Genomic DNA, 16,629 nt, shown 5'->3' on the forward strand with positions numbered 1-16,629 from the left:
TATGTACCATTTTTAATATGATTTGTGTCAATTTTTCAGAAGAGCATTCTTGGAACGGGCTTTTTTTCCACTGCATTATTTCAGATTAGTATTCCTACTCTCTGTGTTCAGAAATCCTTGCTGTTTACAGAGAACTCATTTCGCTGGAATAGGCACAAGGGAGTCTGCTTTCTCTCCCCATTAAAATTAACTCAAGATTATCCTTTAATTTCAGGGATTGAGAGATAAGCATATAAACTACAAAGGTTCAAAATGGTTACTATTAAAGTTCTGACACCATAATATTGAAGTACAATATTTATAAGGGAAAATCAATAAGTAAAACTCACCACTACCTGTCATGAAATTGTCATGGGAGTCATAGGGGATTATAAATGAGACAGTGAAAAGCCCAGAACTTATGTATAAGGGCTAGTATACATGAAAATCAGCTTTGAGCCTCTTTGAGTAACAACTTCAGGTTATTGTAGCACTTGTATAAAATAGAAAAAAGTTTCTTATTCAGAGAATATAATAGCAATATATGGTATCTGAAAGATAGTGGTTTTGACATTTTCATTTCATTTTATCAGAGGATAATTACTATGTTTATGATTCGTGACTCACTGGAGTCTCTCCACAGGGGATAGCTTGGTCTCTTTCTTCTGTGGTCAGTTCCAGGGTTGCAAGTGGAATTTCTCCTCCTTCATTCTTGGGAATGGTGGCTGAAAATTCTCTTTGCTCAGCATATGAACAGTTACTACCTTCTGGCCATGCATGGTAGAAGCAAATGGAAGATATATATAATAATAATAACAATATTATAATTATAATATATATAATAAATATTTTCCAGTCTCTTTGTACTAATATCTTTTTATATTTCTGTGTTGAAAATATTTGCTTTATATACTTACTGATAACATTATTTTATATAGGATTTATAGAAGCCACACTTTTTTTAACAAGGTCACTTTAAAGGGGAAACAAATTTCCATGAAATCTCAAAACTAATTTCAAAACCCTGGCAATTTTGCTGTGTATTCATAATATGTGATTCTTTACTGAAAAAGTTCTGGACACTTTGAGTCTTCCAGACCATATCCACTTCAAATGACAAGATGAAACTTTCCCAATGATAGGTAAATAGTCCTTGAACTCCACATCATCACATTATAAAGAAATTTAGTTTCTGGTTCCAGTATAGATGGCATCAAGATATTTTCCAAGCCCCTTAGCTACCACTCCATAATTAACACAGTCTCATAAGAAGAAAGAAGCATTAGATTTCAAAGAGCCAGGAACATGATCTTTCAAAACTATTTCACACTGGCTTCAAAATGTCTAGCTTATGTTCTTCCTCTCAGTTGTGCAAGAATAATGACTGGTAAGTCTTTTTTCTTGTATTCTTCCACTGGTTCTCTTAGCAGAATTTGTGACATATGGCTGGTCATATATTGCACTATCAGTAGCAGTGCATACATTGAGTGCAGATATTCAAAGGGTTATCCACTGCAATTGCACTATAAATAGGTTCATCAGGCATGTGTGTAGTAAAGGCAAGTGTAGAATACTAAACCCACAAAATATTATGAAATGGTGAAAATTTAGTATGCCTATAAACTGAGCACCAATTTTGAGCAGGTGACATAGTACTTAGTACAGCTGTAAACAAAACAGCTTTCCACTCCTTATTTCATTTCTACTCAGACAAGTGACAAAGGAAGGTATGGACAGATCACAATAAATATATCTTGATGTGGCCCTTGACTTTGAAAATATTTCTATTCAGGAAAAGTATTGTCTGCACACCTTTTTCTCAGTTGAACACTTGGAAGCAAGTCATGGTCCCAGGCTCTTAAATCATTGGGCTATATGATTTGAGCTTCTGAGGACCCTAAGTGTTAATTTGATTTATAGCAATTCCTTTTCTAAATTCCAGGTAAATCTTAACACAATGGAACAGTTGGGAAAAAAACCAAACAGCAAATCAAATATAGCTGTGCTAAACAAATGGTTCTTGTGCCTGGGGGATGGACTTAAAATTTCCATGTATTTTAGTGGAGAAATTCCAAAACATGCTTCTCTTGGAAATGTGAAACTGTGCACCCTGCTGTGCAGTGGGCACTCACAGAAAGAACTGAACAGCAGCTGAACTCCCTCATGAGGGATATAGGCTTTAGTTCTGTCAGAAAAACAAGCACCCAGCTAGTAACTTCTGGATGACACTGTGCATTGTCACAACATGCTGGTGACACGTGAGTTGCTGTATCTCTTGATCGCTAATGTCTTCGTTTTTCTGTTTTTTTCCCCAATGCCATGTGCTGTTTTACCTGCAACATGTCCATAAAACTGGCATTTAAATATTTGACATCTGCAATATAGCATTTTTAGCTATATCTGCACAGTGCATATGCAGTCCCTACTCAATCAATAACACAAATAAAGTTCATCAAATATAATGTAATAGTCTTTTTACTGAAAAATAAAATTTTGTTGATATCCAAAAAGTTTAAGAATGGGAAAAGAAATATATTGTTGCAACCTTGATTTAGCTGACATATGTAAGTTTGTAATTCCAGGTAAATAAAAAATCAAAAGCAAAGATTTACTTTAATTAATATTGCCTTCTGAGAAAAAGATGTAGCTATTTGCTTCTGCTAATTGAGCTTAATTTTGAAGAATTTGAAAGTCATCTCTACTGAAAGTTTTTCTCCTTTACTATAGTCCACCCTTTACAATTGCACTGATTGTTTATTTGAAAGGTGCTCTGTGATGATAAATGAGCAGCCACAGCAATACTACTATTCCAACAAGTCCTTCTCATTCTTATAAATCAGAGTTTAGGTAGATTCAAATGAGATTGGAAAAGCAGTAGGAACATGCACAAAGATTTCTAATGGAGGAACAAATTATTTTTTTTTCCTCGCTAAGATGCCAGAAGCCCATTTCACCATGAGGTTCACTTTCACTGCTTTTGTTTTTCACTTTGTTTCTCTCTGATACAGTCTATCTTTTTGGTCTGCTTTCTTATAGGAGTAGGTAATTTTACAGGTCATGCAGAAATCTGCAGTCATTATTCCAGTATTGACCTGGTGCATTAATGGCAATGGAAGCTGGGTTGGAGATCGCTAAATACCAAGTCTCTTAAGTGGCTTATGATCTTGTGTTTATCAATAAGACTGGGAAATTATTTAGCAACCAGATGCCCAAAGTGCGCTTAGGTATCTCCATGCTGAACTGCATTGCAGATTAACTCTTGTAGCTATAAATATTGTATACTGTAAAGCATTTTCACTGTCAGACTAAATATTATTTTGTAAATACAAAGTGAAAGGTTTATTTCTTAGCTGCTGAGCTCAGAACTTTTTTACTTATTGTAAATTATTCCTGTCAGCTCAGGTCAAGTCGGAACTCTGGAAGCTCACCCCTTTAGCTGAGTCCATGGGGCTGGGTACTTCAAATACTGATTCATAACTCCACATTTGTAGCTATTACCCAATTTTATGAATCCTTATAATGAAATCAGTAAGCTAATTCAATCAATTATAAAGGTTACAATAAGTTACAGTGGTAGGTCTTTTGTTCATCAATCCATACTTGTACTTTATAATGCAATCGTTTTTCCTCTCACTGTACTACTATAATTTCATTGGAATATTAATTAATTTTCAGAGAAAAGTGGGAGAAAATATCAGTATAATCAGCATTTTTTCTGACTTAGATCTATATAAATCCTCACCTCACATTAGTGACCCAATCAACTGTACTGAGATTTTTCAAAAGGAATTTTAATGTCTAGAAGTGTATGCATTATAAAAATCATCTTGATCTTGATCAGATTCAAAGAAGATAGCTGGCAAATGATTTTGAGCTCTAATTAAATTCACTTGCATCTAAATGTGCTGACATAAAGCTAAATGTTTTCATGCACTTTAATCATTCAATTAATCAGTAGTCTTAACTGTTAATGTGGTTGTGTTCTCTGTCATGGTAATTTGAGTGAACCTGGAATGAGGTTTCCCTTGTTAAGTGGACTGTGTACAATCTGTGGAATCAAATCTAAGTGTAGTACATGCTTTCATCTAGAAGAATTGTGGACTGTTCTACAATATGTAGAGTAACTATGTGAGTCACTTGCTTATTTAATGCAGCTCTTTCGATTACTGAGGATTTTTTCTTTTGTAGGATTTTTTCTTCCTCTTTAATTATTAAATAATTTAACATTTAAATTTAGAATGGTTGTTGGCTTTTCTCAGTTGCAAAAGAAGTCAGGTGTTCTCTTCACGAAAACTTCTGGACTTTGAAAAGAACTGTAAAAAGAACTGGGGAAGCACAATTATGAGATTTATAGCAGACATAGCCACAGTATTAAAGCAAAAATCCTTTTGTCATTTTTTGCTGGATGTGACAGTAGGATTCATGAAGGGAGTGCAGAGTATAAATGTAACACTGTCATTACAAACAGTCAGATAAATTGTGGACATTAATTAGGAGGAAGAGTATTGCATAAAGCATTTTTCTTTATCTCATTTCTAAAACTCTATCATGGGATGTTTGCTGAATAAGATTCTCTGTATCAGATGTCATGAGATCTAAATCTCTGTTGCTCCAGTTATGATTTTTGGGTATCACATCATTGAAGCAGGACAACATGGTCTAAGCCTGTGATTGAAGGTATAGTTGTCATGGTTCTGGTTTGCCTTATTTGATTGTCTCTGGCTTTATGCTGTGTTTCTGGCAGAGATTTCTGAAAACCACATGAGTCTTCCATTGATCAATGTCCTGTCCTCTCCAGTATGTTCTATTTCTGAAATGAAGGCAGGCATGCAAGCTCCTAATAGTCTTCCTTCAAACTTTCATGTGAAAAAGTAACTTGATCTTCATGGAAAATGAGCTTAAAGTAAAATAATCACAATTGAAAGAAATCTCCTTTTAAGTAGTACTGGCAAGCCAGAGACCTCTTTCATATTCCTCCATCTTTGCTGATTTGGTGCTAAAGAAAAACCTCGTGAATGTTGGATATTTTGTGTTTAGGCTTCTTTTCTCATCTTAGCAGAAGCACTTTTAAATCATCCTTCACACTGCTCTCCCAGGCTTGGACAAACAATCAAGAATTTTTATCCAAAGCTATTATACAAACATCCAATTTGAATTTTTAAAATTTATTTTGCAGAGACTTTAAACACTTATTTTCTGAGCTGAAAACCTAGAATCGAGTGGTTAAAAAAACATCCAGTCTGCCCATTCTCTGGAGTCTCTGTCAGTCTCACTCCCAGCTCAGAGAATTTCACTGCTGGCACCGCGGCCCCTTCCCTGTGGGTGGCTGCAGTGACCTGACAGGTGCCAGCTTGACTCCCCACACGCCCACATCCACACAGCCAGACCAGGTTTCCCTCCCAGATCCACCCCAGCTTTCCCAGAGCAGAGCTCAGCTGACTCTTTCCATAAAGACTTTTATTCATGGCACAGCAGCACAGAAACAGCCCCAGCTGGTGCCTCTGGGGAGGACCCTGAGCAAAGGAAACCCAAGGATTTTATATCCTCACAGTCTCTTCTCACACAAGTCTCTTTCTCCTGAGTCCTCTGCTCCTGCTGTGTCTCCCAGAGTCCATCCACCCAGCTGGCACCACCCTTCTTTACACAAAGGGTTGGCAGCTCATGGTCTCTTGTTTCGAGTTCCCACCTAGAGCTCAATTTGCATCTCAGTGTGCAGTTGGCAAACTAAGTTACCTGCACCAGATTTATTCCTCAATACTCCAAATCCGTTCTTTCTTACACAGATTTTCAGCAGCTCTACTCTGTTGTTGTAAAGGCTCAGGGTTACATCTTTCTCAATAGGTCAAATATTTTGCTTTGATGTATTTTCTTATCTTAAAATAAAATTAAAAAGAAACATTCACCAGTAATCTAATATTGTCTGCTGATCAACCAACCTGATCAATAAAATAACTTAAAATTCAAGCCAATGTGCTGAAAGTATAATATGGAATTCAACAACTTCTCTATTATTATGGAAGTGTTGCAATCTACACACAAACATATACCAAAATATATACACCAACAGGTTTGTATCACTCATTGCAACTGTCCTATTACAAGTTCAAAAATAAAAAAATGTGTTGTCTTCCAGTCCATAAGTTTCTTATAAATTATTCTCAAGAAAATGTAATTTATTTTTCTTTTTGAAATATTTTATAGCATTTTACATATATGAATAATAGCAAAGGTTATTAAGGATTTGAAGGCATAAAAAATTACAGAACTAAACAAACTTTTAACAAGAATATTTTAAGGTATGGGCTTATTGGGCTTTTATTTAAATTTGCTTTATGTAATAGGTAAATTTTAATTACTTTATAAATGTTACTGAAGAATTGGATGATACATGGAATTACTGGGCATAATGTTTCTTGGTCCTTTTTAGTATGACAAAAAAATTTTCAACAATTTAGATATGTCCCTTAATTTGGGATTATAGGTGCATCTCTCATTATTTTATTTGAAATTCAAGCTCAAGAAGAGCAGCAAATATAATTCTGATTGTATTTTCCTGTTTCTTTGCTGTTGTACTCAAAAAGTTCAGTAAAATTAGGCTTACAAGTCTTATCAGACACGTGGTGATATTAAGAGAAAGATTGGCTGTTATTCTAGCTTGTACTGGATTGGCATTTATAAGTAAACTGGTTTATTCCATGATTGTTAAAGCAACCACAATTATTCTGGGTTCATTTTGGTGTAACTGACAATAGAATTTAGCTTCCTTATATTTTTCATCGAACCATGGTATGCTTGGTAAGCTCCAGTGTGTTCCTGTTCATAATGACATTCATTCACAACTGCACATCCTCCCCACCTTTTGTGTACTTTTGGTGTTCCTTATTCTGCTTCATATATCTCACAACAATTAGAATTATAAAGAAAAACAAAATCCCACAGCAGTCTTTGCATCACATAATTGTATTGTAAACAACAAGAATCAGAGAAGTAAATTAATTTACTAGCTACAAATATATTTGATATGAATGATCTGCTGGTCTTGCACCGTCACACTTTCATTATGCACTGCAAGCATATGATTTTAATTCTTTTGGCAGTGTGGAGATTTAGTTTTGTGTTGACAGGGGGAGCAGCATGTTAGTGCATGAATGGTAATGATACTTATTCCCCAGTTAGGCAAATGAAAATGACAGGCTAAGTCAAGCACTGCACTGAACCAGAATGCATTTTAGAAACACATTATTTGGTAAATTGGAAAAGACTCTTTTAACATAACAATCATTTATTGAAAGAATTTAATTAAATTTGTACAAAATGTGGATAACTAAAGGAAAGTCTTTATAGAAAAACTGATCACTTAATAAACCTCCATTGTCTTTAAATACTGAAAGCAGTATAAGACATAGTATTTTATCCCTTGGGTAATTAAAGAGTAACATAGCTGGTTTTTGGGATTTCACAGATGTAGAACTCTGTGACAGTTCAGATTGAAAAACAGACTTATTTTTCCTCTATTTTAGTGTATGGATTCTGTCTCTCCCTTCCCAATAATAGATAATATATCCCTGTATGGGGATTAGGTATAGCAACCTGAGTTTTCCATTAAAATAATTCATTTCTTTCTCTTTAAATTTATGAATATTTATCAAGGGATTACAGGTTAGTTAATAGTATTTCCCCTTAATACCCTTAATACATATACATGAATTCACTTGCACATAAGTCTGAAAGATGAGAGGTGTCTGTCTTGGGACTACACTTCTCCTAAGCTCCTGCTAGCAAGCTGCAAGGTAAACATTTCTTAATGAGCAATGGACAAAAAATAGTTTTTCCTCACTCAATGTGAAATGTAGACAGATTCTGCCCATAAAAGGTTTTGGTTTTTTGTTTTGGGTTTTGTTGTTGTTGGTTTTTTGTTTCTGTTTTTTTTTTTCACTTCAAGACAAGGAAACACAGGCAAAACACCTGTATGAGAAGTTCATATGTTATCTGGAAAGGGTGTCCCTGAAAACTGAAAAATACTCTAAAGGGTAAGAGCCGTTGATATGGGTTGAAGATGAAGTTCTGAGGTGCAAAGCCTTCAAAAGCATTTCAGAGAGGGATGGGAATAAGCTATTAGGCTGCCAATAGGTTAAATTTTTAGATTTGCCAAACATTTGAAATCAAATTAGGACACTACATTTATTTGATTGATGTCCATGTCAATATGCTACTCTTGAAGGTATCATACATTATAGGTGCAACTTAAACAGACTGAAAAAATATAGAGCATTAAGTATAACAGAATGGTGAATCTTTGATGTACCTGTTTCATATGGGAGAAGTATGGTGTGGCTCCAAATGACAGGGACTGATTTTGAATGAAATCTTTTTTCCTCAAAAAAAAAAAAAAAGGAAAAACAAAGAAAACAAGAAAAACCAAACAAATGGACAATAAATAAAACAAACAAACCAAACAAAAATACTGTAAATCAACCCCACCTCCCATAAAGGACAAATAATTCCTTGTAGTTTAGAATGTCCCTAATTACATGTAGCCTGGTGTGTCACTCAACTGTGTTTTTAAGGATTCGCTTGCAAAATTATATAGAATAAATTAGTTTGTTGACATATGTCAACATTATCTTATTGAGACCATGGAGATTTTTGTGTTTTTATGATGTAGCTCTGTCTGTTCAGACTGCAGAGTAGTCTGAGTGACAGCATAACTTTAGAATTTTTTCCAAAATTTAGATATATTTCACCAGTCTTTGGTCAAGTGGTTGTTTTAGTGTGTTGGTATCCATCACAGAGGCTACTATCAAAAAGTATTCCTTGAGAAGACAATGAGGCAAACTGTACAAAGCCATGAATAACTATTGAATATGATCTGTGGACTAGATCCTTGACTTAATTTCAGAATACTAGTCTGAAATCAGAAGTTGGATCCTGGTTTGCAGGCGGCTGGGACTTTGCTTTTAAGTATCTGTCTGGTTGCATCTGTCTGTGATGCTAAAGAAAGTACTGTGTCAAGCAGTGTAGATTTTATACTTTAATTCATATTTTACTTTTGTGTTCTTCTGCAGATAGTAACTTCATCCTTGCAAATGCTCAGGTGGCTAAGGGATTCCCTATCGTTTACTGCTCTGATGGCTTCTGTGAACTTGCTGGATTTGCACGGACTGAAGTCATGCAGAAGAGCTGCAGCTGTAAATTCTTACTTGGTGCTGAAACAAATGAGCAGATGATTCTTCAAATTGAGAAATCGTTGGAGGAAAAGATAGAATTTAAAGGAGAAATCATGTTCTATAAGAAGAATGGTAAGTCTTTCTTTCCTGTTCTGTTAGTCATAAAGAATGAAACAGCATAAATGCACATAATATATACTGATAATTTCTAAGTACTAATTTAGTGTGTCTATCATCAAGTTTAAAATAGTAGATTTGAATAATGACAGTAGGCTACACATTACGACCATGTTTATATTGATGTTATTGATTTTATATAAATATGTTACAAAGCTGAATAGATGAAATTCAGGGTGTTAAACTGCATTGTGAGACTTTTTTGCAGTCAATATGACACTGCTTTTTCTGCTTTTTCTTATACTGAATTTTTTGCCTCTTACTGCTAAAGCTGGAATGAAAATATTCATGTTCACCACAAGAAAAGCTGCATAAATTTTTCAATGACATCAGTAAAATGCTCAAATATCTGAATGAGCCAAGTGATTTCTTCTCAACAGCTACTACACATAAACATAATAAAAATGTCTTTCAAAAAGTAAAAAAAATATATTCAAGTAGGTATTGTCACATAAAGAAAATTTACAGGCATTAAGCAACTCCATAGACCACAGGAAATTTCAAGTTGCGCCAGCAAAGTTTTCACTCCTATGGTAAGGCATTTATAAGGACATTTTCATAGTCAAGATGCATGAGGCATGGAAGAGAGCAGCCCATGATGCAGACTTCCCAGCTTCTTTCATTTAAATCAGGCTCCTTCAGTCTGCCTATTCCATATATTCCTATTGCCACATTCATGTGATCTTCAAACAGGTGACACTGAGATAATGGCAGGATTTTAACCAGGGTAACAGAAGCAGAGTGATCCACGGACTCAATGGATCCATGGGTGTTGAGTATCATTTTCTCTTTTATTATATGGCTAGAGTTTATAGGCATATGTCTAGACCACATCTCTCTCATATGTCTTCTCTTCTTAATTATTTATTAATGAAACATTTTCCTTTCAAATAATATTAATGTAATTATATGCTTTAAGAAGTTATTATCTAAAAGTGATAACTGCATAATGACAACAAAGTGATTTGGAATGTTAGGAGAAGGCAGCTTCAGTTTCACTAACAAAGAAAAGGAAGAATGTTCCTTAGCTGGCTGGTGTTGCTTGCTGCTCCTCATAATATGAAAGTTTGAATTTAATATGGAAACTTCTGCTAAATGCTTCCTTGCCTTGACTTTTTGGTGAGGTTTAGGAGTATGTGAGTGTGTTTGGTTTTGTTTATTAGCATACAGAAGAGACTCACACAGTTTCTTGAAATGTTTTAAGGAAGGTTATTCAAATAAAGTAGTTCCAAGTTGTAAAACATGTCTGAATATAGGGGGGAAATTGTTTTAACCTGGAAGGATAAGAGCTGCTTTTTTTCCACTTTTCTATAGTGATAACTGGGTATGATAAGAGGATATTTCAAGGTATTTAAATTAAAGAAGCTAAGACATTCATTTCATTGTCTTTGTCCTGAATGATAAATTGTGATTACATTTTGAAGGGGTGCTTCAAATCTGTAATAGGTATGATTAACACAGGCAGAAAGAGATTGCAGGTCAATTATCAGAGAAGTAGCTGAATCACAAATAAATAGATAAAGAGAAATTGTAGAGGCAAAAAGAATTCCCAGTATACATCGTACATGCATCCCTCTGTATAATTTAACTGGAAGCTTCCCCAATACATTTTCTGAATAAGAATAAATTTCTCCGACTGCCCATTATATTTTTCATTTCCATGTGTTTCTGTACTACTGGGAAACAGAAATGAATAGGTATTAAAATAACGTGAGAGTTTCTTATATAAAAGCTAAATTTATCCTAAGAAATAATCTTGGTTTTTCAACAGAACTGCAAAGAGCAGGCCCTGAATTTGACAAATCAGCCATTTTAGCTAAATGTCTTTTGGGTTGGGTTTGGGTTTGGGTTTATTTTCAGAGGAAAAATTGAACTTCTGGATCTGTTAAGCTTATCCAACTTTTTTTTTTTTTCCAGAGAAAGTTTTAAAAATATTTTAAGACATAAGAACTTTGGGAATAATATCCCTGAAAAGATAGTATGGATACATTCCAGTATATCCAATATGGAAAATTGTTGATTTTTTTGGGCTGGTATAATCCCAGGAGCATGGGTCAGTGGGAGACAAGTTGCTACTAATGCCTAGTTATCACAGGGCCATATTTCAGTGTCCTGTTAGGGCCTTAGGGTGTCAGAGGGGAACCCCCATCTGCCTTTAATCTGCTATTTAGAGCAGCCTTGGTTTGTAGGCCTAGCTACAAGACCAAACGAGCACTTCCAAGCCTCAAGGGTAATTCTGAGCTCACGAAATTCTTCTTGAAATTTTAATAGTTAGTAAAACATTATCATGAAAAATTACTATTAGGGACATGGGTGTATGAATACAATAATTTATTCTCAATTTGTTTTTCTGGATTTGGTCATGCATCTATTCCTCAAGTGTCACAATTTTCAATATTTTAAATTTGATTTAAACTTATTTCAAAGCTGATTCAGTTTTTATCATTAAATTAGACTGTTCATTCTAAACAAGCAGCTTTGATATGAATTTATTACACTTGAATATGGAACTTTCACAGCTATTTAACCATCATTAAAGAATTCACATAGCACCTTTGCTCAGTAATTGTTAATTAAAGGAATGATTGCTATAACTAAAGCAACCCCAGCAGTCCACATGCAATTTCATGGAAATTGCAATCATGCTTTGAGCTGATTCTGCAGCAAGAGTGGTGTGCAAGGAGTTGCATGAGAATCTGAGTAAAGTGGATTTTCTGTTTGTGTTGGATGAACCGCAGTATTTCCTTGTCTTTGTCATTTGGGTGTAGATTTCAAGAGGAGAATGATCTTAAGAAGTTGTGCTCTGACCAATCCTTTTGAGACCACAAGTGGATAAGAACTTTTTTCTATGTGTGTCTCATTTGGGAATTTTAATGAATTCATAGTACAGGATAAACTGGTTGTAACTCCTCATCCTGAACATTTTCTGCCATACTAGCAACAGAGCAATATTAGAACCATGGCAGCAGATACAGCAGCTTCAGAGAGGGACGTCTTTTGAAAATTCAACTCAAAATATACTTTTCATCATAGTTTTAGTATTTATTTTGGTTCCTCAGAAAGTTTCTTGCTTTTTCTTTGACAGAACTATAGTAGTTTCTTGAAGACAATCAGAAAAGGAGACTATTAAAAGACAAGGAATTTTATGATTTCTGCATTCTTCAGAAAGTTTGAAAATTATATTGCTTAGGAGTTGATTTTTAAACTTTTTTTCTCTTACTATTTCCTCATTTTCTTTAAAACATCTGCAACAAATTAACTTGTCAATTATGATAATAGAAATGCAAATTAACCTTTTGGAATTCAAATGAGTTGTGAAAAAAATGCTCATTCCTAGAACTCTTGTTTAGAACAATCTAAATGCAGTTGGACACTATGCTGAGGAGCTATATTTAAATAAACCCTTCTTTTTCTCCCTGTCAGACCTCTTCTGAAATATGTCAACAGCAAGTACAGGTAGTTAAATGAGGTCTTCACATTCCCTCAAACTGAAGTACAATTAAGCAGCTGTGTGGAATTTTTCCTTTTCTGTTACAGCCTAAGATAATGCTACAATAAGCCCTATAATCAGTGACTTAGTCCAGTCTAAGCTCTCCATCTTCAGTCACTGAGAAGGTCACAGCTTGGGTCCCCTATGACCCCATTAGATCTATTTTCTTTGTCTCAACATTACCTTTGTAGTGTTTGAAAAGAGGTCTGTACTTACACACAGCCCTTTAAAACATGCAATAGCTCCACAGCCCTCTTTCACTGAAAGGAAATTGGCCTCTTTCTGTGTATGTCTAAGCTGTGTGAAAAACAGTGTAATCAGCAGTGGCCACTTGTAATCTATGGACATTTAAGAAACTCCACTGTGTCGACCATCATATGTGTGCATCCCAGAAAAAAGGCTGTTTGCACAAGCCTTTGTGCACAGTTAAAAATCCCCACTGTAAGAGGGCTGGAGCAAGTGGGTATTGCTGGGACTATCTTCACAAGGTGCCTTAGGACTTTGTTGGAAGAAGAGTTTGCTTTGTCTGTGACAGTTAACAGGACTCAAGGGACATTTTGTCAGCTTCTATGTGTACAGTGATTTAAGCACTTTCTGGGTTATGTCTTAGGCATGTTCTTGGTCCCTAAAGGTTTGGTAAGTAAATTATAAGGTCAGGAAGATATGATTTCTGCATTTATTTATTTATTTCTTCATTTATTACAAGTCAGTAAGATTAAATCAAAGTATTTTATCCCTTCTCATCACTGCATGAGAATATTTTTGATAAGGCTGTCTCCATATCTGGAAGGTCGGGATTAAGGTATTTCACATAGGCAGAATATGAGTAGAGAAAGGGTGGAAGTCAGACCCTCTTACTGAGCTCCTGGATTCATCAGGCTGTTTGAAGTCTGAGTGTTCTCACATGAACAGCAGTGACAAACATAGGTAAATTAAATAAGGCTCAGGCCATGAGACATCATCCATTGCCTCTGCCATGTTTGTGGCTGAGTAACATGGCTAAAGAATAGCAAAGGCTACACAACATCATTTATATTTAATGCATTTCTTGTGTGAGGAAAACAAAAAAGGTGGTTTTTTTTAGAAAAATAATTCAGTGTTATTTAAAACTGTAGAAGAATTATGAAGACATTGAAGAGAAATTAATTTCTTTTAAAAGGAAAGAAAATCGGGTTTTCCTCAAGCTTCCCTACAGAAAGTATCTGCCTTCTTTAATAAACTCCTGAAATACACCATGTCTTTTGGAAGTTAAGCCCAGCAGTAAGAAAAGAGGCATTTATTGGAATTTTCTGACTGTAAAAAAAAAAATCTGTACAGACACCTCACTTTTTTTTGTGACTACTTTCTACTATTTTTAGTGACAATTCTCTACTTACTAATGTAGAGAAAGCCCCTTGACAAGTTGCTTGACAGAGCAGTTTGTAGCAATGTGGCCTCACTGCTGCTTCACTGCTTCTCTGCCTTGAAAATCTCATCTAAAAATAAGAAAGCTAAAAAGCTTTTGTGGTTGGCTTGCTAAATTATAGTACGAATACAAGAGGAGGGAAATAAAAAAAAGCAAGTAAGACCGAAAGATTAATCTGGAGGTAATATCTAATTGCAATTAACTGAGCCATAAAAAAATTTGTAACTTTATAAAAGAATATTTTATATTTTCTTCTTTCTTTTTCTCTTTTCTTTCTCCTTTTCTTTTCTCTTCTCTTTTTTTTCATTTTTTTCTTTTTCTGTTTTCTTATTCTTTTTCATTTCCCCCTTTCATTTAACTCATTAATCATTAAGAAATTTCATTGCTTTTTGGGAAGTCTTCCTTGTTAAAAAGCCTCGTACCTTATATAGACAGAAGACATGTCCTTATTTTCCTCTGTTTCACAGAATAGGGAATTTTTGTCTCCTTTTCTCTCCAAACCCCTCATTTTCTTGGCCCATGGCTTCTGATGAGAGGCAATGTGTATCTCTGAAACGTTTTGATGTTTTAGAAACAGACCCAGCTTCTGCAGCACAAGAGGAAGACAGAGCAGGCTTGTGCTCCTCTGTGGTGCCCTGGCTAAAACTTTACAGAGCCTGGGTGAAGTGGTCAGCAAAAGCCTGAAAGACAGAACAAAGGGATAAATTTCAGTAACAAGAAAAAAAGAAACGCAGCAAAATTCCATGTGCAATGTGATCTAAGCCATCTGAGAACCTTTTCTAGAATCTAACAAGACATCAGAAAGACTCACTGACAGTGCTGATACTTCGTTCTGATACATTCACAGTGATATTGGCTAATAGCTTCTTTCAGCAGCAACATGATGCATTAAAAGCATAATTCACTGGGACAAGACTTGTTCTTCTAGAACCACATTGATATGTAAATAAATCTGTATGAAATTTTCCTGTTCCTTGTTATATTGCTACAACTTGATGCCCTTCACTGCTAACAGATGCAATTAGTGTTTCCACACAGTCTCCCTGGGCTTCCAGCTGCACCTAACATGAATGGCTGTTGGTACTTCTGAATGCTTCTTTTTTTTTTTTTTTTTTTTTTTTTTAGATCTTTTTTTAGTTTTTAAAAGACATTTCATTGTGCTACTTCTTATACCTCCATTTTTAGTAAGGGATAATGGTATTAATTTGGCGGTAGGATGTTCGTAAGACATTTGACTAGTCATGTTTTTCTTTGAATTTTTCTCACAATCTTATGACCATACTGAGTCTGCTGTCTTTTATTTTTTTATGAGATTTAAATCAAGCTTTGACCAGAAGCTGACTTGGGTGCCTGTGCTTCACCGTGAGTTAGGCTGCTCTTGGACAAAGAAAGTTCGAGGTGTCATTTCTCAAGATGGCCATATGCCTCTCTTCTGCTGCCATTTCCTTATTTTGTCCCTGATCCCTAAATCCACCTTCTGGATTATGATGCAGACTATTTGCCACCTCCTGGGCTGACCACCATGATGGCTTCTTGATTTAGCTCCACAGTTTTTTTGGAAGGTGATGGGAGGCTCACCTTAGCACTGCCTGCTGAACCCTCTCACTGATTTGGGCAGGGAATTGCAAAAGCAGCTTGAGTTCATAGAGCAGTTGAATAACTAGAAGGTTAAAACCTGCTGCTTTCCAGCTAGTGAGGTTACTATAATTTGTTTCATTGGCCAGGCTCAGAGACTGTTTACAACAAGTGCTCACATGACTGAAGTGGTGAATTGGGAAGATTAATCCTCTCTACAATGTTACATAATTGTTCAGTGTGTGTTTCGAAACCCTTCTGTACAAAAACCTCAAACCTGATAGGATGGAATTATCTGCTCATATCCATGACTCAGCTCCATCTCAGGTCCCAGCTTTATCTCCCTCTTTCCAGAAAGGTGCCCACAGACTGCATATGAAGTACAGGTTCAAGTTCTTGAATCACAGCCTCAACAGAAAATCTCTAAACTTGCTGAAATGTTCTGAATAATATTAACAGATAGGACAAGGATTACAGACAAGTATTATAAAGCAAAATATTCTCTGATCTAACCCTGTGGGAGAAGCAGTGTAAAATAAATTGATCAGTTTCTAAAATGTAGCCTTTCAATGTAAGTGGATGAGTAACCAGCAGAATCCCCGTTTTCTCCATGTCATGCCTTTAGAAAACTTTATGAATAAGCATGAGGTTGCAGCCAGCATCTCTTCCAGTGCTGGGTGATCTCCCATTGTGCAGACTCCAGACTTCTGTTTCTAGTGGCTGCCACTGCCAGAGACACTAAAGTGAGAATCACAAAAATATTTTGCAGATATTATAGTTTATATAATTATCACTTGTTTTTTAAACCTGAAAAAGTGATTTTTTTTTTTTTCATA

General features: G+C 35.3%; 1 protein-coding gene across 2 annotated transcripts in view; it reads left to right on the plus strand.

Annotated features, from left to right (window-relative positions):
• KCNH8 (potassium voltage-gated channel subfamily H member 8) overlaps positions 1 to 16,629 on the plus strand; it is a 186,575-nt gene that overhangs the window by 53,484 nt on the left and 116,462 nt on the right. For both annotated transcript variants that reach the window (XM_085568971.1, XM_021538123.4), the window contains exon 2: positions 9,045 to 9,278. In XM_085568971.1, coding sequence (XP_085425097.1) covers positions 9,045 to 9,278 — 234 coding nt within the window. The remainder of the gene's footprint in view (positions 1 to 9,044; positions 9,279 to 16,629) is intronic.

This window comes from Lonchura striata, chromosome 2 (assembly GCF_050655825.1).
Source record: "Lonchura striata isolate lonStrDom1 chromosome 2, ASM5065582v1, whole genome shotgun sequence".
NCBI lineage: Eukaryota > Metazoa > Chordata > Aves > Passeriformes > Estrildidae > Lonchura > Lonchura striata.